The sequence below is a fragment of the Hylobates moloch genome, unplaced genomic scaffold, assembly GCF_009828535.3.
Source record: "Hylobates moloch isolate HMO894 unplaced genomic scaffold, HMol_V3 SCAFFOLD_8, whole genome shotgun sequence".
Classification (NCBI taxonomy): domain Eukaryota; kingdom Metazoa; phylum Chordata; class Mammalia; order Primates; family Hylobatidae; genus Hylobates; species Hylobates moloch.
In genome coordinates, this window is record NW_026652283.1 from 36,733,543 (window position 1) to 36,758,127 (window position 24,585).

The following is a 24,585-nucleotide window of genomic DNA, read 5'->3' on the forward strand; positions in this document are numbered from 1 at the left end:
ACAATCTCGTTCAGGGCTATTCCTGTGGCGCCCGAAAGTGATAAATGTCTGCTGGACAAATGAATGAGAAGAATTAGCTGACCCAGTGTGGCCCAGAAAAGCAGCCAATCCTGAAGGCTTTTCCTCCTGCCTGGAGGTGACACACCAACCCAAAGGACTGCTCAAGGAGTGGAAAGGGGCTTGCTGGGTGGAGAATGCCATCAGCCCTCTCTGGTCTAAGAAGCCTGCAAAGCTAAAAGCTCATGATTTGGCATTAGACCTGGGTCCGCCTCAGACAGGTCCTGTAATCTGCCCTGAGCTTTGGCTTTCTCTTCTGTTGTAAGGACCAGCCACATTCATGTAAAGCACTCACCCCTTGCCTGACCCACACTGACCACTCAATAAAGCCATCGATACTAGGTTCTGGTTGCCATTTAGCTTCCCAGGAGAGCTCTGTTCTTTGTACTTCCTCTTCCCCCACCCCAGCCTCCACCAAGGTGGCCACCCATAGGAGGCATCAGAAAATGCGGCAGGACTGAAGTTTTTCTGCTGCTGATCAGGAATGACTGGAGCAGAAGGAACATTGTGCCCCTAGGGGAAGGGAAACCAATTATTTGTCAATACCTAACGATAACCACACTCCCGGTTTATTAAGCACATGCTGCGTGCCCGGCGAGCTCCGGACTTCCCTCTCCGGGGGAACCCTGCGGACTGGGAGGCAGAACGGGATACACCGAAACAGGAAGAACGGAGAGCATGACACCCTCCCTCTCTTCACCCCACCTGGGCCCCTCCAGGAGGGTCCAGGTCCTTACTGTGGGCATCAGGGGGCCGAATCTCCTTTCCACCAGCTGGCCCATCCCTGGAAGGAGCTCAGGCAACCCCTGCTGTCTCCAAACCAAGAGAGTGGGCTCCCGGCCCCTTCTCCCTTCACCCCCGTCCTCCCACACACGGGACGGAGGTGGCCTCTTCTGGAGAGAGCAGCTGGCTCGAGTGCAGTTCTGCCGTTTTATTTTTCCTGGGATATTCAAGGGGATGTGGGAACAGCCACAGGTGTGGTGAGGGGAAGCCCCCATCTCCCCTCCCCAGCCGCTGGGAAAGGGGAGAGGCCCAGGCGCCCTGGTCCTGGGTTGGTCCAGCCACTGTGGTCCCTGGGCCTGGTGGGCAGAGGGCTGAGGATGGAGCCCCTGCGAGGACGGGGCGGGCTCCTAGGCGGGGTTCGGGATTCTTCATAAAAAGCCACGAAGCTTGATCCCCACGAAGCCCAGCCCCGCGGGGTGGGGGGGGGGGTGCAGAGCCCAGATGAGGGACCCGGCCCGGCCTGGCCCGTGGGGGGAAAGAATGGCAGAGATGGTGCCCATGGGGAGGAGGTGGGGACAAAGCGTCGGACCAGGTGGGCGGAGGATCCAGGTGAGGGGCGCAGGGCGGAGAGGCACGGCCCCCTGCCCAGCCCGGGCGCCTTCGCGTGGGATCAGTAAGGTAAAAAACCCACGAGAGTGTGACGGGCCCGGGGGCCGGGGCGTGCGGTGCCGGTGGGGCGGGCGCACGGGGCGGCCCGCGTTCACAGTGACCTCGACGCTGGGTGTACAGTACGGGTGGAGAACCGCGGGCCCGGGCCGGGCTGGGCGGGCCGGACCAGTCACAGCCTGGTCTGGGCCTCGGGGATGTAGATCTCGATGCTGTCGGCGCTCTCGGTGGCCGAGCTGTGGCGGAAGGAAGCGGCGCGCTTGGCCGCCAGGAGCCGCTTGCGCGCTTCCTGCCGCTGCCGGTCCACGGAGTCCAGGGAGCGCTCCTTCACCGGCACGCCCCGGCCCCGCAGGGGCTTCTTTGGTATCGGCGGAGGGACCTTCTTCTCCTCCTGCGAGCAGAGAGCGGCGCTGAGCTGGGGCGCCGAACCATCCCAACACCCCGGTGCCCGCCCCCGCACCCCCGCACCCCCGCACCCCCGCACCCCCGCGCCCGGAGCGCTGATGACCGCGTGGCTCCGAAGGCGATGGCGCTCAGAATCCGCCTGGGATCCCGTGACCTGAAGCCCCAGGTGCGCCTGTCCCACAAGGTCAAATCCCCACATTTTTCACCAAAGCGCGGCGCGTTCGAGCGCCCCCTGGTGGCGCCGTTCTCAACAGCTCGCATCAGAGCCGGGTTTTCACTCCGGGTCCCGACCCGGAGGAGGGAGTTCCCGACCCAGGCTCCGCAATGAGGGTGCACATACCGGGCCTCGGGCCCTCACCGCAGACAAGGTCCAGCGACCTGGTGGCTGAGGGGACCCTCAAGGCTCTGCCCTCGATGCCTAGGCCCGAACTGAGGACAGTCTGTCCTTCTGTAAGGTCTACTTTTGCTCTCTCCAGCGGCAGCCGCCACCCGCCCCCCGTGCTGCCCCGCGCTGAGGAAGCCTTGGGGGTTCTGGCAACTCAAGCAGTGACGAGCACTGGGGCCAAGCAGACGGCAGTGGCCACGAGCGTGGTCACTCTGGAAGGGGATGGTCACCTATCACCTGTCCAAGGCTGCCCTTGCTGCCCATACATCCCTTCCCCTGCGCCCTTGTTCGTCTCACCCTCCACCTCTCTGGGGAGGGGAATTTCCCAGAGTCTGGCCTCTTTGCCTGAAGGGACCCCAGCCCCACCTTAGGCTCCAGGAGTTTCCAGCTGTTGGCCTTGAGTTGCTGTAGCTCCAGGAACTTGAGGGTCACATCCTCGATGGAGAGCTGTAGGAGGTCCCAGAAACCCGCCAGGTCCTGGAAGGTGGGCACAGGGAACGCAGTGGGATCCTGCAACAGAGGAAGATGGAGGGAAAGTGATTGGTCAAGGAGGTCTGAGCCGCAGCCAGGACAAGAGAAAGTCCTATCCACCCTTACTGCCAGGAAGCTCAGCCTGGGAGAGTGGGTGGGGGCTGGGAGACAGGGGGACAAGAAAGAGCCCAGGCCTCCCCTTCTTGTGCACAAACACCTGGTCCTACCTCCAGGCACAAGACTCACAGCTACCCCTGCAGGCATGCAGGCCTGGTCTCACCTCCAGTACACACTCACTCTGGGTCACCTGCCTGTCTCACCTCCAGTACACACACACTGGGTCACCTGCCTGTCTCACCTCCAGCACACACACACACTGGGTCACCTGCCTGTCTCACCTCCAGCACACACACACTCTGGGTCACACGTATCTGGCAGGATCTACTACTACGGGCACTCACCATGCTTTGCTGACACAGCCGGAAGAACTGCTGAACTTTCTGGGACAGGAGAAGTTGTGTGCTGCCCACAGCACTGCGGATCTTCTCCAGGACTAGAAAGCAGAAGGAAATTCAGGGAGGGAAATGATGCGTCTCCTTCCCCAGCCTCCTGGAAGTCTGCCCTGAATGACGCTGACCCCTCGGTTGCTTGGCACTGTGTATCCATCAGTCTCCTCCAGCCCCAGCCCCATCCCATCCTCAAGTTCCTAACAAGTTCTCGCTCCACTACACCAAGACTGTATCCTCAGACACTGATGTTCCCTCCTTCATACAGCCTACATTTCTTGAGTGCTCATCCTCCTTTATCCTTTCTCCCTCCCATACCAGAGAACAGACGGAAACCAGCCCCGGCCTAGCCCTATAGCCTTGGCCAGGGCGTTAGCTCAGTGACCACCCATTGGCTAAGCTTTGTTCATCACTCACCAGTGCATGCAAGACTCCTTGGCTCTTTAAGAATGACCAAGTAATTTCATGTACATAACACATCTTCATAGTCACTGTCCCCTCAACTCAGAGATTCTGGGGTAAGACTGTGTCTCCCAGTGGATCTGACTTACAGGAAGGGCCACGCTCTCCCTCGGGCCAGGGCCACGTCTCCCTGGCTGAATCTCCCACATCTATGCCTCAGACGGGATCTGACATTGTGAACCGCCTCCCTCTCTGTAATCTTGGTCCCACCACCTGGATCCCCACACCAGTCCAGATCTGAACGGAGTTCCCTTAGTCCCCATAAACTTGGTGATTTGGACTAGCAGCCATCCACAGAAGGCCCAGCCCTTTGGCCTGCAGTGTCTGCAGTCCCAGCCCTGGCCTCCAAAGCTGCACTGTGTGCATCCTGCTCCCTTTCAAAAGCTCCTAGCATGTCTTGCTGCCGATGTTGACCCGCCACGCTCCAGTGCAGAAGACCAGTGAGGCACCAACTGAAGGGGCCTCCTGTTACACTGCAGCCCCAGCCACCCCCATCAGGGTCTCCTGAGCACACACGAGGCCATGGTCCCCAGAGTCCCCTTGTTCCGATGCCGTGACTCACTCTCCTCGGGTAGCTCATAGTCCTCCGCCTCACGCTCCATCTGCTGGCACCAGTGCTCCAGCTTCTCCACCTCTGCCCGCAGCATCTTGATGAACCACTCGCCGTCCCGTGGGCAGGGGGACGCGCGGCCTGAGTCGGGGAGGCTACGTGAACCGCGCTCTATCCAGGAGTCACGGCGGCCGGCCCCGGGGCCAGGGGTGGGGGCGGGGGCAGGGCCGGGCGACCCATCGGTGGCCGGCGGCTCATACGGCAGTGGGTAGCCCTCGCGGTAGGCCCACTGGCCCTGCGTGTGGACCGTGCGGAAGACTGAGTAGGTGGGGGCCCGGGGCCCAGGCTGGGGCTCAGAGGCGTGCCTCTGGAAGGAGCGTCCAAACTGCAGGGCCTTGTCTTCTGTGGCCACCGTGGCCAGGCCTGCCAGGCCCTCCAGCTCCAGGTCTGCCTGCACACCGGCCGTCACACTGTTGGAGCGCTTGAACCTTGCTCGCCTGGGGAAAGGGGTGGCTGTCATCCTCCATTGCCCAGGCTCATGCCAGCTCTCACCCCCACCCCAAGCAAAAAAAAGGAAGGGAATGAGAAAGGGAACCTACAAAGTGATGGACGTTAACCAATGCACTTTAAATATATTGGTCCTTGCAACAGCTACGTACATACTATACCTACCTATTGCACTGCCTCTAGATAGGGGTGATATCCAAGCTATTTAGCAACCAGTTCAGTCCATGGACAGAGCAGATGCTGGCATACACCAGGCAGAGCAGGCACAGACCAAAATGCTGCAGCAGTGCCCTGGAGAGGCTAGATTGTGGGGTGGGCTAGAGGGGTCACGGAGGAGCCAGGGTGGCGGCTTTTTACCAGTGAAGGCAGAAGGTATTTCAATTTTTTTTTTTTTTTTTTTTTTTTTTTGGAGATGGAGTTTTACTCTTGTTGCCCAGGCTGGAGTGCAATGGCGCGATCTCGGCTCACCACAACCTCCGCCTCCCGGGTTCAAGCGATTCTCCTGCTTCACCCTCCCAAGTAACTGGGATTACAGGCATGCGCCTTTTGTCTCTTTTTGGAAGAGGCAGGGTTTCTCCATGTTGGTCAGGCTGGTCTCGAACTCCCGACCTCAGGTTATCCACCTGCCTTGGCCTCCCAAAGTGCTGGGATTACAGGCATGAGCCACCACGCCTGGCCGAAGTATTTCAATATTTTAACAGATTCTGTGTCTATGCTAGTTTACACCAGCTGCACCACAGTGTCCTCAGCTCTTCCTAGAGATGAGTAAACTAAGTAAATCCAGCTTCAAAGTAGCAGAGCCAGGATTTGGACTCGGTGCTGCTGGGCTCCACAGTCCAAGCGCCTCGCACTGCACCAGCTGCTAGAACATCACAGGAGGTAATGCCTTGGGGTAGCTGGAGGTGGAGTGGGCCTGCAGCTGGGAGGACTTCTCTAGGGACCCCGATGGCTCAGCCCAGAGCCTGGCCAGACACAGTAAGTCAGTGCCAGTGGAGCTGAATTAAGTTGTTTGCAGGAATGACACAGGGCCTGGAAATGTCTTGTCTTTGAGTTAATAATATGCAAATCTTATGCAAACCAGAAAGTCAACTGGCCTTGTTCATTTTTTCCCTGAATTCAGAGTTCTTTTCTATAAAGAAGTCAGTGGCCCCTTAAGATGCATGAGGTTGGGACCAGGCAATATTTTAAGAAGTGGGAGTCAGGAGATGTGGGAGGTGGGGGATAAACAGAAGATCAAGGTTTGGAAATTCAAGGACCACAAAAGAAAAGCCTGTGTGTCCTGAGCTACCTCCACCCCTACATGGTCAGAAGGGATTATGGGGTCAGCTCTAGGGTCCCTCCACCTCTCCAAGAGACTCTCCCAACCCCCGCAACTTCAGCCTTTCTCTTGCTGCCCAGGCCTTCTCTCCCTGCCTGCCTGCCTGCCTACTTCTCTCCAGCTGGCAGGCTGCCTGCTGGGAGCCTGTTGCCATAGAAACCAGGCCCAGAAGGATGCTGCAGGACCCAGGAAGGAGAGATGCACTCATGTGCAGTCTCCAACCAGCCCTATGTCCCAACCCCCACCCAGAGAGGGAGAGGAAGAGAGAACATATCCTCATTGCCTCCCACACGGTCTTCCCCTCAGTGTCTGCCCTGTCCTGCCCTGGTCAAGGCTTGCATCCTATCTGCCCTGACGATTAGACTGGCCTCCTTTCAGATACCTCTGCCTCCATCATTACCCTGCAGAGGAAGAGCACGGGGCCAGGAGTTAGCTCGGAGTTCTAATGCTGGCTTTGTCACTGTGTGCCTTTGTCACTCACCCTCCATCTAGGTCATCCAATGTGTATATGTGTATGTACTTAAAATATACATATTAGATATAAATATACACACATATATACATCTAAAAATACACACATATATACAATTATAGAAATAGATAAGTAATTGCCAAGGTAGTTCCTCTCTCTAAAATTATATTTTGCATATTTTAAGATCTGGGGCCCTCCCCAGTCCACCCAAGACTGGAATAGTCTTCCTAGAGCTGAGCTCTGCCAAGTCATTCCACTGCTCAAAACCCTTCCACAGCCCCCTACTACCAACAAGACAAAGTTCAGACTTCCCATACCAGCATTATCTGAGGCCCTGATGTCCTGGACACACTCCTCCTCTTCAACCTCATCTCCCCCACATTCTCCTTGTTCCCCGAATCGACTCTAAGTGATCCTGACTCCAAGCCTTTGCACACGCTATTCCTCTGCCTGAAATGGCCCTTCCTCCTCCTGGCTCCTTGTCCATTCCCTGCTTAAGTCCTGTTTCCCCTCCACTGCCCACAAGACCACTCCTGAGCACCACGCCTCCCTCAGCAGCCCTCCTGGCTTCAGAGGCAGCCCTGCCGTTCGGGCAGATTGTTCTCTTTCTGGTGAGAGTCTTGAGTGTCTAACTGCACTGTTAGGATGCACCTCGACTTGCTTTGAATGTTTTTGTGCCTTTGTGCTCTAGTTAGCTTGTGGCTCCTTCACAGCTACAGCTGTTGCAAACCACAAACGTAAAGGAGGGGGTTGCTTCAATGAATACGTGCCTGATGATCTGCCACACCTGCATGCTTTCCTGTCACCCCTGCTAAACACAGCTCTGTCCTTCGGCACTGCCATGTACGCTGCCTTCCGCCTGTCCTCTGAGATGTCTTGAGAGGATCCCATGCCATCGCGATGGAAACAGCCATACTGCCGCGAACAGAAGGACCAAGTGCCCCAGGCTGCGTGCTTCTCAAGCCACTGCCTCAGTGAGCTCTCTCACATGTCTGCCTCAAAGGAGACCAAGGAAGTTGAGGAGCTGATGGGATGACCAGAAGCACAGTCCTCACCAACGCTCCTGGCCAGCAGCCAGAGATGTGTACAGCACAAGCAGGAGGCGCTTATCCCTGTGCAAGTGGCATTTAAAACCAGCAGTGTGGGACAAGCTCACCCAAGAAAAGAAAAACAGATCCAAGATCCAAACCCCGGGGGAACGCGGACATTTCAGGGGTGGGTGGAGATGGTGCAGCTCATAGAGGAGTCTAAGCCAGAAAGGAAGGGGGAGAAACCCACCAGAAAGTGACATAAAAGCAGAGAGGGGACAGAAAGATCTCATGAAGGAATGGGCAACTAACATGGAAAATGCAGCCGGTTAAGAATGAAAGGTGCCCACGGATTTTGCAATCTGGAAGCCACGGGTGATCCAAGCAAGAGTGGGTTTGGTGGAATGTGGGGGCAGATGCAGACTGCAGCAGGTTGTCAGGAGGTGGAGAAAACTAGTCAAGGCAACCCTCAAAAAGCCTGGCTGAGAAGGGAGGAAGACAGAAGAGAATGTACTGTTAAAGAGGGATATTTTGTTTTGGGTGCTTCTTGCTTGCTGTATCCCAAGAGGAAAGAACCTGTGGTGTAGGCAGAATAACAGCCACCAAAGGAAGCCACATCCTAATCCCCAGAACCCAGGAATATGTTACCTTCCACGGCAAAAAGGAATTTGCAGATGTGATTAAGTTAAGGATACTAAGAAGAGGAGACTCTCCTGGATTATCCTGGTGTAATCACATTTTATAAATGAAAGAAGGAGGAAGAAGAGTCAGAGAAGAAGATGGAATGACAGAATCAAGGTTGGAATAATGCAACCTGGGGACTCAACCCACCACTGCTGGCTCTGAAGACAGAAGCAAGCTGCAAGCGAAGGAATGCAGATAGCCTCTATAAACTGGGAAAAGGTGACAAATAGATTCTTCCCAGAGCCTCCCAGAGCCCAGTTTGAAACCCCATTGAGACTCTGACCCCAGATAATAAATATGTATTGTTTTCCATCACTGAATTTGTGGTAATTTGTTTCAGCAGGAATACGACATTAACACAACCTGTAAAGAGAAATGGAATGAAGAGAAGAGAGAAGGAACCAGATATAAGGAAGATAAAAAAGAATAACATCTTCTAAACACTTAGTATGTGCCAGGAGAAGCACTTTCCGTGAATAAACACACTCGATCCTCACAAACAGTCCCACTCTATGGGTGTTCGTGTCAGCCCTACTTGTAGATCAGAAAACCAAGGCTTAGAGGGGTTGACTCCTAAGATGAAAGGAGGGCTGGTGGAAGAGGCAAGGGAAGAGATCTAAGTAAGCTGGGGTTTGGCTTGGAAGTGGACAGAAGTCCCACCAGTTGACCCCAATCATCACAATGAAGTGGGTGATGGGGGGTGGTTATCTGCTGGAGATGTCTGGGGAGTAGGGGAAGGAATGAAAATGAGCAGCTTTGGGTGGGGGCAGCAGAACAGAGCAGTTAGGCCTGTGTGCTCTGGAGCCTTGCCCGGGTCCAAAACCCAGCTCGGTGGCTTGTGCCTCATTTCCCCATCTGTAAATGAGAATGATAATAGTAGCAGTTCATAAGATTGTTGTGAGATAATATCCATAAAGAACTCAGAACAGCACCCTGCCTGCGCTTTGTGTTAGCTATTCTAGAGAAGTAAAATGGTTTGCAGCTCTCACTGAAAAGAAAGGGAGCTGGACAAACACAATCATCGGAATGTAGCACTGAGAACCCGGCTAGGGCATTGTAGTTATTAATTATTATGATTGCTGTTGATCATTTCCATCTGTTCTCCCACAGTGCTTTGAACAAAACTCTTTTATACTCCATATCACATTGTATCATGGCTGGTTATTTGCATAAGTGTCTCCTCACTAAATAGGGCAGTTCATCATACTGTTTGGTTGGTTGGTTGGTTGGTTGGTTGGTTGGTTGGTTGGAAGGAAGGAAGGATGGTAGAGACTACTAACTGTCTTCCAAGATCCACTCTCCATTTTTCCCCTTAGTAACAGAACCCCACCATTTTATGCTGGACACATGGCTACTTTGAATTAAGATTCTTTCCCAATCTCCCTACCAACTAAATGTAGCCATGTGCCTAAGTTCTAGCCCATGAGATAAAAGTAGAAGTGGCATGTGCAACTTCCAGAAAGTGTCCTTAAAAGGAGGGGGTATGCCCTTCCTTGTCTCTTCCTCCTTCTCGATCACCAGAATGCAGACATGATGGCTGGACCTCAAGCAGCCATTTTGGAACACGAGACCAAAGAGAAGTGCTAAGTGGGGTGGGGGATGAGGAATAAGATAGAAGGCTCCAGGTCCTGACACTGTGGGGCACCTACCAGACCTCAACTAACTCTCCCTGGATTTCCTCTAAGAGAGAAATAAACTTCTATCATACTTAAATCACTGTTGTTTGGGGGGTTTTCTATAACTCACAGTCAAACCCACTCCTAACTATAACAGATGAATTTTTAGAATAGTGAAGTTAAGGGCTTATGTTGCTATTTAGTTTTGGATTTGGCAGTATTTGCTGTGGTCTCCACCAACAGCTGTCAGCACAGGATAAAAACTGGCTTCAGCTGTGAATTGTCATTAATGCGTAACAATGCGTTCACAATATTTTCTCCCAAGCCTTTAAATGCGGCTGCAGAAGCCTCCTCCCTTTGAGTGCTCCAAGGTGACAATGATTACATTCCTGATGATTCTGCAAGTTGTTATCATGGTTACTTCAGGGAGAGTTTCCACTGCGATTCTACTTCAGGGAGAGTTTCTACTGTTATTCTCTGGGGGATAACATAAAAGCCTCTGGGTAGAAGCTGGATTATCCCAAGAGACACAGTATCCAAGGAAAGCTCTATATCCAGGAGTTGTCGAGAGGTTTTGCCAGGAGAATTTGGCAGCAGGCTGGAAGGGTGGGAGGGGGAGTAGGCAGGGAGGGGGAAGGACGGTGTCGTTTCAACTAGGCATAGCCTTCAAACTAGCTTCTATAGAAGCTCCTGTGTGAAGGCATCTAAGAGCCTAAACATATAATCAAGCAGGGGTCACTGAACCCACCACTCCAGCCTGGGGGCTGTGACAGGGATACCAAGGTGGGGCTAGGGTGGGAGATTCAGGAGGAGTCATGAGGGTCAGTCAGGAACCGTCCTAAAGTTGCAGGCTCAGGAATGGAGGTGGCGTCTGCGCCCAGGGCTTTGGGCAGTCAGCTTCTTATTGCTTTTGCAGGACTGTTCTTGGAGTATAACTTAATGGGGATGGAAGCTTCCTTCCCAGCCCTCAAGGGGCCATTCTTTCAGCACATACCCTTCCCAAGCTCCCAAAGCTACAGATGACCATAATGCTAAGGAAAGGTAGGCAGGTCTTCTTCCACAGAGTTCTCCAGGACGCCCTTAATGGGCACAAGCAGGTATAAGTACAGTTGTCAGATAAAATATAGGACTCCCAGTTGAATTTGAATTTCAGATAAATAACAGATTTTTTTACTATGAGTATGTCCCAAATATTGCATGTGACATACTAAAATGTATTCATTGTTTATCTGATCCTCGAATTTAACTGGGCATCCTGGTGGTTTTTGTTTATTTTGGTGGGTTTTGCTGTTGATATTGTTGGTTTTGTTTTGCTAAATTTACAATTTAAGATAAGGTCTGTCTGGGAGGAATTAGAGGTGGAAGATACAGGCAGATCCCTATGGTTAGAGAGACTTGGAGGCAAAAATCCCATTTTCTGTGACTTCAGAGGGCCCCATGCTAATATTCAGCAAGACATCTGATGCGTCCATTTATCATGGCCCAGAGTGTGCTGGGTCTAGGGAAACAGGTGCTGTAAGGACATGTTGAGACACAGCTGGTAACTGATTAAGTATGTTCTGTCTCACCACAAGGCCTTAGCATATGCTATTCCTTCTGCCTGGAACCTTATCTCCCATTTTTCACTCAATTAATTTTTGTTCATCCTTCAGATCTCCACCCAAACGTCACTTCCCAGGGAAGCCATGCCTGACCCCTCTGACAGACTCAAAGCCCCATAGTCTCCACTGTCATGGCTCACATGCCTCTCCTTTGTGGCACCCGGCACAGCGGCTACATCATTAATGAGATTCTTAGATTAACTTGGTGGTAAGCTTTGCACGGGCAGGAGCTGTCTCTGGTTCTGCTCACCTTTGCATCCTCAGTGCCCAGCACAGTGTTTGGCAAATAATACAGATCCAAAAAATATCTGTGGACAGATGAATCTTGGCGGGGGGGGGGGGGTGTGTGCAATGGAGACAGAACTGAAGGGGTGCCAGCCCCCTCTCCTTATATTCTAAGCCAAGCCATCACTGATGCTGGGCAACTGGAAGGACTCACAGACAATTCCCAGACAGAAAGGACAGTAAGTCCAAAATCCTCACTCAAGACGTGAGCAGGGAACACCCTGAAAGGCAGAAGAGAAGAGATATTTCCTGCCCAGCAATTTTTAAAACCAAAGTACAGAGAGAGAAACAGATACTGGGATGAGCGAGACAGCAGTAAGGACAAGAGAGTCAAAGAAAACGGGGCTGGGCTGTGTGCGGCGGGCTAGGCCTGAATGCTGGCCAGGCGAGGCTGCTGGAATTCATGGCTCGCTTTTATGCACCAGTTGGGGCATGGTGTGTGAGGAGTGAGACTTAAAGTGCCAGGGACATAAGGGACAGAAAGGACTGTGCAGGTGTATGACTAAGGACGCCTGCAGCAGACAGGCCAGGGAGCCTGGCCAAAGAGATGGGCCAGATTTCCCCTCTCCCCACCTGTCACTCCCTCTGAATTCCCAGTGTGATCACCTGTCCGAGGCAATTTGGTTCTTTAGATGCTTATTCAACACCATGTCCTCTCCTCAGCCCACCACATCGAGAGCTCACCAAGCACTTACACGAGAGCAAGGAAGGCCACGTTCTCTGCCTGTCCCTGCCCTTCCCTGACTTTCATTCCAAAATGCTGCTCAAATTGGCCCACTTCTCTCTGTATCCACTGCTATCAGCCTTACCCAGACCACTGATCAATAGAGTAGACTGAATTAACTTAGGAAGCTCCCACTCACACCCTAAACGCATAGAAATGCTGGGTTTTTAAAAATCAAAAAGGTGTTTTTGCTACAATGGTGGGTTTGAAAATAGGAGCGAGAAATTTCCGGGTATCAGAAACAGGAAGGAAATTCAAAGCCCATATAGTGAGAAGGGGTCTAAGCCAAGTGAACCACAGGGAGATCACACCAGACATATGCTAGAGGCTGGATGAAAACGCTGAGGGAGGATGAGAGGAGAGACCCCAAACCTGTGCAGCAAGGGGAGCTGGAAAGAGACCCTGTGCGCAAAGCCGGCAGCCAAGAAGGTCTGTTTCATTTGCAAACTTGGACTCGAAATGCTCATGCCAGGGACGCAGGAATGTGGCCTGGAAGGAGGATGCTGGGAAATCGGAACATGAAGGCTTCCTTGTGTGGAGGTGTGGGGTTCAAATGAGTATTACCTGTGAAACACAAGAAACCTCGAGCCTCAAGGGGAGACATTAATTTTAAAACTTCAAGCAGTGCTTCAGCATGAAGGAAACTGAACCAGGAGGAAGAAGAAGGCAGTAACAAACAATAGTGAACACACAAATTACAGAAACACCTTTGTAAATCTAAACTGTTAAAGCATAAAAGATACAACAGCAACTGATTTCGCAGAGACTTTTAAAGAGGTATAATCAAACTACTAGATAAACATAACATGGAAGATTGGAGGAGAAAATTAAGAAGGAAATTAAAGTGTTCCAAGATTCTTGTTTTGTGCCTAAGAGGGACAGAAGCATTGACTAATGTTAGACTTTATTAGGAAAATATGAAATTAAGTATATCTGTCAAGTTTTTAAGGGAAATCACTACTAAAATGTAAACTTCCAAACCAGTGGAGAGAAGAAGAGAAATAAAGTAAACTCTATTTACTGTTGATCAGTTCAACATAAGATAAAAAATGAGAGGGAGAAAGCAAAGAAAAAGCATGTCAACTAGAAAATTTTTAAAGAGATGATAGAAATAAACTCAGATCAGTAATGAAAAATATATACATGGATTAAATATGTCTAAACTCCAGCTATAAATCGCTTACAAGCAACACACATAGGCCAGGCACAGTGGCTCACTCCTGTAATCCCAACACTTTGGGAGGCCGAGCCGGGTGGATCACCTAAGGTCAGGAGTTCGAGACCAGCCTGGCCAACATGGCGAAACCCCGTCTCTCTTAAAAATACAAAAAAATTAGCCAGGTGTGGTGGCACATGCCTATAAACCCAGCTACCCAGGTGGCTGAGGCAGGAGAATTGCTAGAACCCAGGAAGCGAGGTTGCAGTGAGCTGAGATCATGCCAATGCACTCCAGCCTGGGTGACAGAGCAAGACTCATCTCAAAAAAATAAAAAAAATAAAAAATAAAAATAAGCAACACACCTAAAACATAAGGATATAGGAAGGTTGAAAATGAAAGGATGGAAAAAGATGTATTGGAAAATTAACCAAAAGCAAGCAGCCATAGCAATAAAAATCAGGCAAAAAAGACTTCAAGGCAAAAGCCATTAGTAAGGATGAAAAGCAGCCTATTTAATGATAAAACAGCCAAGCCACCAAGAAGATACAACAATCATAAGCTTGAATGAAGCACACTCTCAAACTGAAGTAAAAATTAACAAAGTTACCAGGGAAAATGACATATCCACAATCATGGTGAGACATTTTTAACACACCTCTCAGAACTGGTAGATCAAATGTACAAAAAAAAAATAAACATTTGAAAAACATAATTTATAAATTTGACCATATATGACAGCGGTCCCCAACCTTTTTGGCACCAGGGACTAGTTTTGTGGAAGACAATTTTTCCAGAAGCTGGCCAGGCGCGGTGGCTCACGCCTGTAATCCCAGAGCTTTGGGAGGCCGAGGTGGGCGGATCACGAGGTCAGGAGATGGAGACCATCCTGGCTAAGATGGTGAAATCCCGTCTCTACTAAAAATATAAAAAAATTAGCCGGGCATGGTAGTGGACGCCTGTAGTCCCAGCTACTTGGGAGGCTGAGGCAGGAGAATGGCGTGAACCTGGGAGGCGGAGCTGGCAGTGAGCCGAGATCACCCCACTGCACTCCAGCCTGGGCGAGAGCGAGACTCCGTCTCAAAAAAAAAAAAAAAAAATTTCCAGAAGCTGCAGGGGGGCGTAGTAGGGGATGGTTTCGGGATGATTCAAGCGCATTACATTTATTGGGCATTTTATTTCTACTATTATTATTACACTGCAATATATAATAAAATAATTATTCAACTCATCATAATGTAGAATCAGTGGGAGCCCTGAGCTTGTTTTCCTGCAACTAGACGGTCCCATCTGAGGGTAACGGGAAACAGATTATCAAACATTAGATTCTCATAAGGAGCACACAACCTAGATCCCTCACATACGCACGCAGTTCACAATAGGGTTCAGGCTCCAGTGAGAATCGAATGCTACCGCAGATCTGACAGCAGGCGGAGCTCGGGCAGTAATGCCCACTCACCTGCTGTGCACCTCCTGCTGTGCCGCCTGGTTCCCAACAGGCCATGGGCAAGTACCAGTCCCCGGCCCAGGGTTTGGGGACCCCTGATATATGATATATATACATATAATGAAGGAGGTCTCAACAAATTCTAAGCAATAAATACAATAGATACATAATATGACCACAGTGTAGCAAATTTGGAAATCAATAATGAAAACGCAGTCCCCTGTCAAAAAAATTCATTTGAAAACTAAAAAAAAAAATTATTCTAAAAATTCATAGGTTAAAAAGGAAATTATGATAAAAGTGATGACAGATGAAAGTTACATATTCAGAAATGTACAATAAAAATACCGCTTCTCAAAACTTATGAGATATAGCCATAAAAGGATATAGTTACAAGGGAAATTATAACCCTAACAGCACATGTTAAAAAATAAAAAATATTGAAAGTTAGGGATGAATTCAAGAGGCATAAAGAAAGACAAACACAGCAGACAAAAGAAAATCACCAAAAGTAGAAGAAATGAAATATGAAAGATTGCTCACCAAAACGAAAAACTAGTTTTTTTCAAAGACGAATAAAATATAAGTCTCAACATACGTATTTTTTTCTTCCCCCCCTTTTCTTTCTTTGACACAAGGTCTCACTGTCTCAAAGACAGGCTGAAGTACAGTGGTGTGATCAGAGACCACTGCACCCTCAAACCCATGGGTTCAAGTTATCCACCCGCCTCAGCCTCCCCAGGAGCTGGAACTACAGAGGCATGCCACCATGTCCAGCTAATTTTTGCATTTTTTGTAGAGATCAGGTCTCACTATGTTGCCCAGACTCGTCTTGAACTCCTGATCTCAAGCAATCCTCCCGCCTCAGCCTCCCAAAGTACTGGGATTATAGGTATGAGTTACTGTGTCCAGCCTAAAAATATATTTAAATTATAAAATATACAAACCTCAGGCAAGGCTGACTCAAGAAAGACAGGTAAGACATAAATACATGGTATTAGAAATAAAAAGGCAGCCAAGCACAGTGGCTCATGCCTGTAATCCCAGGACTTTGGGAGGCTGAGGCAGGCGGATCACCTGAGGTCAGAAGTTCGAGACCAGCCTGGTCAACATGGTGAAAACCCGTCTCTACTAAAAATACAAAAATTAGCCGGGCATGGTGGCAGATGCCTGTAATCCCAGCTACTCGGGAGGTGGAGGTTGCAGTGAGCCAAGATCACACCACTGCACTCCAGAGTGAGACTCTGTCTCAAAAAAAAAAAAAAAAAAGAAGAAGAAGAAGAAGAAATGCAAAGGGAGATATCAGTAATATCAATATAGAGATGCAATAAATATTGATAACATTTTAATACTATGAGAAAGAATATTTGTGCCAAAAACTTCGAAAACTGTCAATTTTTATAAAGTGTTTCTTTTTTTAAATAAAATATAAATCACCAAAATGATTCAAGAAAAAAATAAAACCAGAATAGGTCAATAATCACAAAAGAAACTGAAGCTGTAGTTTTAAAAGTCTCTCCTATCCCCAAAAGGCATCAGGCCTAGATAATTTTATAGGCAACCTTTACCAAACCTAAAGAATAGATAATTCTTGTCTTACACAAATTGTTCCAAAGAACAAGAACACAGAGAAACCTACTAAATTCATTTTAGGAGCCTATCTTAGCTCTAATACCTGAATTGAATGGCAGTAAAAAATTGTAGGCTTACAATTATTATGATATATCACTTATGATATATCCATAAATCTAAATGATTTAAAATTTTAAAGTAGCAACTGTTCAAAAATCTAATAATGTATATAAAAATAATATAGCAAAACTGTAACAAAAACCCCTAGAGCTCCACATAGCTATTCTTTGTCTTTAGGCATGAGAACCCTGATTCTTAGCTAAGTAGTTTACACTCTCCACATTGCTTCCCAGCCAAAAGACTATATACCCCACAGCCTCCCTTGCAGCTAGGTGACACCATGTGATGAGATTTTATCCAATGTGATGAAAGTGGTTGTGTGTAACTTTCAGGAAGTCTTTTTAAAAAGGAAGGACTGCATCCCTCTTCCTCTTTCCTCCTTCTCACTGCTCAGAATGCAGACATGACTGGGGGAGCTTGAACTTGACGTCCCTAGACATGAAATGATGTACAAAATAGAAGGAGCCTGGAGTTCAAACACTGCATGCCCTACATCTAAGCTGGCTTTTTTTTTTTTAAGTGAGAGAAAAATACACTTGTTTAAGACACTGCTGAGGCCCTGTGACTCACAGCCAAATTTAATCCCAACTGACAATGGGATCAAGCAGGGTTTATCCCAGGAATGAAAGAATGGAAAATCCATTCATTCATATAATTCACCATGTTACACATGGAAGGAGAAAAATCTATGATCATCTAAATAGATTCTGAGAAAGATTCAATAAAATTTCACTCATATTTTCTATTTTAGAAAATAAAAATAAGATGCTTATCCAACTAGGAATAGAAAGGGATTTCCTTAACCTGACAAATGGTATCCATCAAAATTTGTAGCAAACATCATCTTGAAAAACATAGCCACTAAAGTCAATACTACTGAACATTGAACAGAAGTCCTATTCAATGCAATATTACAAGAAAAATAAATGAAAATACAGATTTAAAAGAAATATCTTCATACACAGAAAAATAACTGACTATATAGGAAGCCCATCATGATTTTCAGATAACCTATAAGACTAATAAGAGAGACCTAATTCAGCAGCAACGTTACTGAATACAAAATCAACATACAAAACATACAAAACCTAACAGTAGAGGCCAGGTGCGGTAGCTCATGCCCGTAATCCCAGCACTTTGGGAGGCCGAGGCGGGCTGATCCCCTGAGGTCAGGAGTTTGAGACCAGCCTGGCTAACATGGCAACACCCCGTCTCTACTAAAAACACAAAAACTTAGCTGGGCGTGGTGGCGGGTGCCTGTAATCCCAGCTACTTGAGAGGCTGAAGCAGGAGAATGGCGTGAACCCGGGAGGCAGAGGTTGCAGTGAGCCAAGATCATGCCACTGCACTCCAGCCTGGACGACAAGAGCAAAATGCCATCTCAAAAATAATAAAAATAAAAATAAATAAACCTAACAGTGCTACCACACACTAGCAGTGCCTAGTTGTAAAATGCAATAGAAGAAAAACATCCCAATCACAATAGCCACCATATTGCAAAACACAATCACCTTTCTTCTGGATCATGAAAAATCCTCCTAACTAGCCTTCTCGTTTCCACTATTACTTTCTTCGAATTCATTCTCCACTCAGCAGCTTGTGATCTTTCATGAACATAAGTTAGATCATGTTGCACTCCTTCTTTAACCTTTACATGGCTTATTTCTCATAATTAGATTCCAATTCCTTATCATGTCCATGCTCTGCATAACCTGCCCCTGCCTGTTCTCCAATTAACTCCCTTCCCACTCCCCTGCCCCACTCCACACCAGCCACATGGACCTTCTTTCAGTTCCCGATGCGTGCCAAACTCTTTCCTGCCCCAACACCTCCACATATGCTATTCCCCCTCCCTGGAATGCTTTTCCTCCAATCATCACCTGAGACTTCTTAGTCAATCCTCAAGTCTCAGCTTAAATGTCACCTGCTTAATCTAAATAAGGTCCCTTCTCTCTTATCTCCTCCTTTTTTATTTCGTATTCCCTCATAATACGCAATAAAATCCCACTACCTATTATATCATAATGTGTTGTCATATTTTTATTCAAGGATTATTTATTCATTGCCTTGATTTCCCTCTAGCCCATAGCTTCTGTGAAGGCAGGAGTCATGTTTTTGATGTTTCCTGAAGCATTTAACACAGTGCATAGGAGCTATCATACAACACGTGCTTAGTAAGTATCCGATGAATGAATGAATCAATCAATGAATGACAAGAGTTTGCTGATTTAGCAAGAGTCTCAGCTAGAAGGCCTGCAGCACTCTTCCCAGGATTCAAGGGTTATTAGGAGGAATGTGGGGAACCCCCACCCACCTGGACCTATCTACATAAGGAACCAAAAAGCCTCTAAAGGGAGTGAGTGGGCTTGGTGGTTCACGGGATAGCACTAGAATTGGGGGTGGGTAGGGTTCAGAACATAGAGTTGCATCCATCCATGACTCCTATCCCATCTCTCAATAATTCAAGTCACAGATTTGCAAATTGGGTTTGCCACAAAATGCTATTTTTCTGAAATCTTTGTCGCACAGTAAAAGTTTGGAGGGCAGCAGCTTTAGAAGTCATGCAGGCAACCAGGGCAGCATTATGCCACCCTCGATGAAGGCATTTACAGCCCCAGGAGCATACAGAACTTCAGGGAGCCAAATCAGAAGTTGAGAAAAATGGTGAATCCCATAGGAACACCAAAAAAACTTCATCAGGCACAAACGCAAGACATCCCGATGACATCCCAGAAATAGCTGGGGAAATCTGGGCGAAGGACGGCAACTGGGAACAGAGCTGCGAGGAACCACTGCTAGTGGGCCACTAGCTTTTTGTGTTTTGGGTTTTTTTGTTTTTTTGTTTTTTTGAGATAGTCTCGCTCAGTCACCCAGGCTGGAGTGCAGTGGTGCAATCTCAGCTCGCTGCAACCTCAGGCTCCTGGGTTCAATCAATTCTTGTGCCTCAGCCTCTCGAGCAGCTGAGACTACAGGAGTGTGCCACCATGCTCAGCTAATTTTTGTATTTTTAGTAGAGATGGGGTTTTGCCATGTTGGCCAGGCTGGTCTCAAGCTCCTGGCCTCAAGTGATCCACCCACCCTGGCCTCCCAAAGTGCTGGGATTACAGGCGTGAGCCACTGCGCCCGGCCTGGGACATTAGTTTTATTCCTCCAGTCGTATGGTCTGGGAAGCTCAGATTACCATGAAACCGTTATGGCCACCCCCTGGCAAGTTCCCAGACACCCTTTCTCCCCATAGGCACCCAACAACAGAGAGGCCTCTTTCTGGTATCCCCTCCAGAGCTGGCAATCCTAATTCTTCAGTGAAAATTAAGGAGTCAATGTTTCTGAGGCCACCTAATGCCAGAATAGTGGCTGCTGGTAATTGTACTATCTCAGGTACATCACAGACTCAGGCATGTAATAGGTACCCCCAACTGGTTAAATGCTTGTGTGAGCCAAATGAGGAGGAGTGTCATATCTGCCAGGGGCCCCTGAGAGGCAATCTTCCTGTTTGTTTCTTTTTGAGCTCACATACTTGTACACCACAGGATGTAATGAGGGATTGGCAGATCCTATCATCCCCTGGAAAGGACAATTGCTGGAGGCCTGCTCGGCACCTACATGTAATTTCCCATCCTCTCCTTCCCTGCAACTGCTGTATATCTCCCGTCTGCCTCTGAGCACCTGGGGTGAGCATGGGCACAAGAACTCTAGGTTTGATAACTCCTCTGGTGACATCTCTATGGAACAGCCCCTGTGGCTGCTCTGACCACCCTCTATAAAAAGGCTTGCTCTCACCTCCAGGAAAAGAGGATGTGCAGGAAGACTGGGCTAGTGGAGACACTACGCAGCCCTCTCTCCTCCTGTCTCCCAACGAAGCCTGGGCAGTCCCACCGTGACCTACCTCTTGTCCTCTTCCACCTGCACGCCGATGGAGTGGAACTCCCTCCGGCTCCTGTTCTCGGTGTCCGAATCTGAGATCGTCTCCACCTGGTGGCAGGGTGGAGGAGTCAGTGGCTGTGGCGAGCCAAGGTGAAAGCCCTTCCCGGGGAGAACGGCTAGCAATGGCTGCGCCCCAAGCCAGCTGGCAGGTCCTGCAAAGACCATCTGCCTGAACGAGATGAGAAACCCAGGCGGTCGGTCACAGGCCTCAAAGTGGCAACCACTGGGCACGGCCCTCCAGCGCCCTCCATTAGCCAGGAGGGACGATGGTGCCAGGACGAGGGACGAGGGACGAGGGAGTGGGCGGGGGCTGGCTGGAGCAGCCCCGTCGATGTCCAGGCACGGGGTTCACTTGCAGCTCAAGGCAAGCCAGAAAGAATGTCGATATATCCAGAAGGCCGCTTCCAGCCCCTCACCCCAGCCCCGACCGGCCAGGGTCAGCGCCTTCGTGGGCGCCTCCCCGTTCCATACCTGCACCCCAATGGACGGCCGCCACTTCCGCTGCCGCGCCAGGCTCCGCAGCTCCTCCCTGCCAGGGATGGTCTTGATGATGAGTGTGGGGGGTTTGGGGCTGGCCCGGGGCGGCACCGGCGCCAACTCCAGGGTGCGCGCACCCATGGCGGGGCCGTCCAGCCCGTCGGCGGAGCTGCAGCGCCGGGCGGGGCCCTCGGCCGCCGTGAAGCTCTCGTGCGCGGAGTCGGTGCTGCTCTGGGCGGTGATGGAGATGCGGGGCGGGGCCTGGCTTCCCGGCGGGATGGGGGGCGGGGCCTTTCTGAAGTTGAAGGCTGTGGCCGGCGAGCGCAGAGACGCAGTGCGTGAGGCTCGCGGCTCTGCCTGGGTCCTGGGCCCGCGCCCGACTCCCACCCCCAAGAGGCCCTACGGGACCCTGCAGCGGCGCGCACTCCACGTGCTGCTGCACACACGCCAAGGGACGCTCTCCCCGTCATCCGACCCCGGGAGCGAGCGATCTGCGCGGGTCACAGCACAGTCGAGGGGGAGGCCAGAACCCGGACCCAGGGCGCTCTCCAGCCTAGGGCCGGGCCAGGGGCAGGGAGGTGTACTCACAGGAGCCGGGCCTCCCTGAGACAGCGGCAGGGGCAGCGAGGAGGGGCAGGCAGTCGTCGTCTTGAGAGCAGCCGGCCTGGATGGCCCGGAGGTAGCTGTGGCTCCGCATGCGGAAACAGCCGGGCAGGTCCAGGGCGTCCACGGCCTGGGACTCCAGCTCCCCAAACACCGACCCGCACACGGCCTCCAGCTGCTGGTTCAACTCATCGCTGAGCTGGGGGCAGGGGGTCAGGAGGACAGTTATGAGGTGCCGGGAGGGGGTGGAAGTCCCTGGGGTGCTCTGCCTTAGGGGAAGACCTCTCTATATCTGCAGAGACTGTGGGCGACTCTTCCGCATTTGAACTACAAGAAACCCTAACTCTTTGCAAAGAAAGATGGGGGCATCTCTGCCCCATTCTGCTCCCCAGGCTTGTCTTGGGGCCCAGTTTTCCTCTAAATATCCCACCCCCACCCCCACCTCCACCCCACCTATGCCTCTTCCAGGTGTCTGGCTGGCTGCACTCTGGGCTGCACACCATCGTGTTTTCCTCTCCACCTAGTCCCATCCCCTGACGTTTCTCTCACCTGACCCCGACAGAGAGGACCAGGGACCTGGCAAGCACCCTCCTGCCCAGTATGGGGGTGGGGACTTCATGGAGGACACCTTTTATTTTATTATTTATAATCCATTACATTACAAAATTGATTGAAAGCTATATATATATATACATACACTATATATATATACACTACATATATGTACTATATATACTATATATATAGTACATATATACCATATATATACTACATATATATACTATATATGCTACATATATACCATATATATACTACATATATATACTATATATACTACATATATACTATATACTACATATATATACTATATATACTACATATACACTACATATATTTACTATATATACTACATATATACTATATATACTACATATATACTATATATACTACATATATACTATATATACTACATATATACTATATATATACTACATACATATACTATATATATACTACATATATACTATATATACTACATATATACTATATATATACTACATATATACTATATATATACTACACATATACTATATATACTACATATAATACTATATATATACTATATATATACTACATGTATATATGCTATATATATACTATATATATATACACTACATGTATATATGCTATATATATACTATATATATATACACTACATGTATATATGCTATATATATATATAAAATACCAAGTGGCAGGATGGAAACTAATGCGTAAGTGATGGAGCAAAGTTATTAACCTACCAGTGTCCCAAGCCTTCCCCCACCTTCTTTTTTGAGACAGAGTCTCGCTCAGTTGCCCAGGCTGGAGTGCAGTGGCGCAATCTCGGCTCACTGCAAGCTCTGCCTCCCGGGTTCACCCTATTCTCCTGCCTCAGCCTCCCAAGTAGCTGGGACTACAGGCAGCTGCCACCACACCCGGCTAATTTTTTTGTATTTCTAGTAGAGACAGGATTTCACCGTGTTAGCCAGGATGGTCTCGATCTCCTGACCTCATAATCCGCCCGTCTCAGCCTCCCAAAGTGCTGGGATTACAGGCGTGAGCCACCGCACCCGGCCCTTGCCTTCCCCAACCTTCTATCCACTCACTCGGGTTCTGGCTTAACCTGTGGGTTCCTTCTCTACCCTCCCCCACTGAGGAAAGCTTAGCCATTGCTGGATGAGGTTCTTGGTTTTGTTTTTGGTATTTTGGTGGTGCAGAATCCATGGCGTTAAAAAAAAAAAGTTAAAGTTTGAAAAAAAGCAAAACAAAAATTTGTTCATGGAACTGTGCCGCACGCCACCACACGAAGACTAAATATACCACAGAGGTTGCAGCTTCATTCACATTACATGAGAAAACTGGTGCAAAGAAAAAGTAAAGGCAGGAAAAGGTGCTACCAGAGGTAAGTGCTACACCCAGAATACAGGTGACAAGGTCCTGAACATTGCTCAAGATGGGCACATATTTAACCCTGAGCTTCCAAGCAGGCAAAGCATCAGGGAGTATAGCCTCAGAGTTGCCTGCATGGGCTATGAGTGAGACTTCTCCTAGATTCAAGTGCTGGCTCTACCACTTCCTAGCAGAATGGCCTGGGAAAGTTAAAGTTTGGGGGCCTCAGTTTGCTCTCCTGTCAAATGGGAGTGATAATGGTACCATCTTCATAGGGCTATTGAGGGGACTCAAAGAAAAACATGTGAGGCGTTTGGTACAGGCAGTGGCACACAGTAAGCCCTCGGCTAGCGGCATGCGAAGGTCTCAGGGCCTGCCTGGTAAACACAGGCCAGATGCCCATGAGAACCACAACAATTCCTGTCCCTGAGACTAAGAGACAATCATCCCCTGTGGGTGATTATGTAGAGTCCATTGGATGAAGTCATGGACAAGGTCCTCGACAGCATCCCATGGCAAACGTAACAGCAAGTATCACATGGCTGCCTCTTGTGACATCTCCCAGGAAAGATTCACGGCATTATCTTTATGTGCAGTCAACAGAGGCTCAAAGGAGTGGCCTGATCCATGTGTAAACTGCAGCTCAATGTTTCCACAATTCAGCCTCCAAAGCATAACATGATTTCACTGGATTCTACTTCAAATAGAGCCATTTCTATTCCAATCTATTAATGGACAAACAAGACCCAGAGAGGGCAGATGAATTGCCTAAGGATGCCCAGCTGGTAGGTGATAAAACTGAAATTAAATGTCATGCTTCCTGGCTCCCACGTAAGGCTGATTGAGCAACAGATTCTCTTGGGGAGCTTGTTAAACCTACATTAACTCAGGCCC

At 49.2% G+C, this 24,585-nt stretch overlaps 1 protein-coding gene across 5 annotated transcripts in view; it reads right to left on the reverse strand.

Moving 5' to 3' along the window:
- Positions 1-289: 289 nt before the first annotated feature.
- DLGAP3 (DLG associated protein 3) overlaps positions 290-24,585 on the reverse strand; it is a 65,187-nt gene continuing 40,891 nt past the window's right edge. For all 5 annotated transcript variants that reach the window (XM_032160186.2, XM_032160189.2, XM_032160187.2 and 2 more), the window contains 7 exons: positions 21,745-21,958; positions 21,151-21,464; positions 20,642-20,727; positions 4,238-4,722; positions 3,169-3,260; positions 2,603-2,746; positions 290-1,837 (listed from right to left, as the gene is read on the reverse strand). In XM_032160186.2, coding sequence (XP_032016077.1) covers positions 1,619-1,837; positions 2,603-2,746; positions 3,169-3,260; positions 4,238-4,722; positions 20,642-20,727; positions 21,151-21,464; positions 21,745-21,958 — 1,554 coding nt within the window. In that variant the 3' untranslated portion in view covers positions 290-1,618. The remainder of the gene's footprint in view (positions 1,838-2,602; positions 2,747-3,168; positions 3,261-4,237; positions 4,723-20,641; positions 20,728-21,150; positions 21,465-21,744; positions 21,959-24,585) is intronic.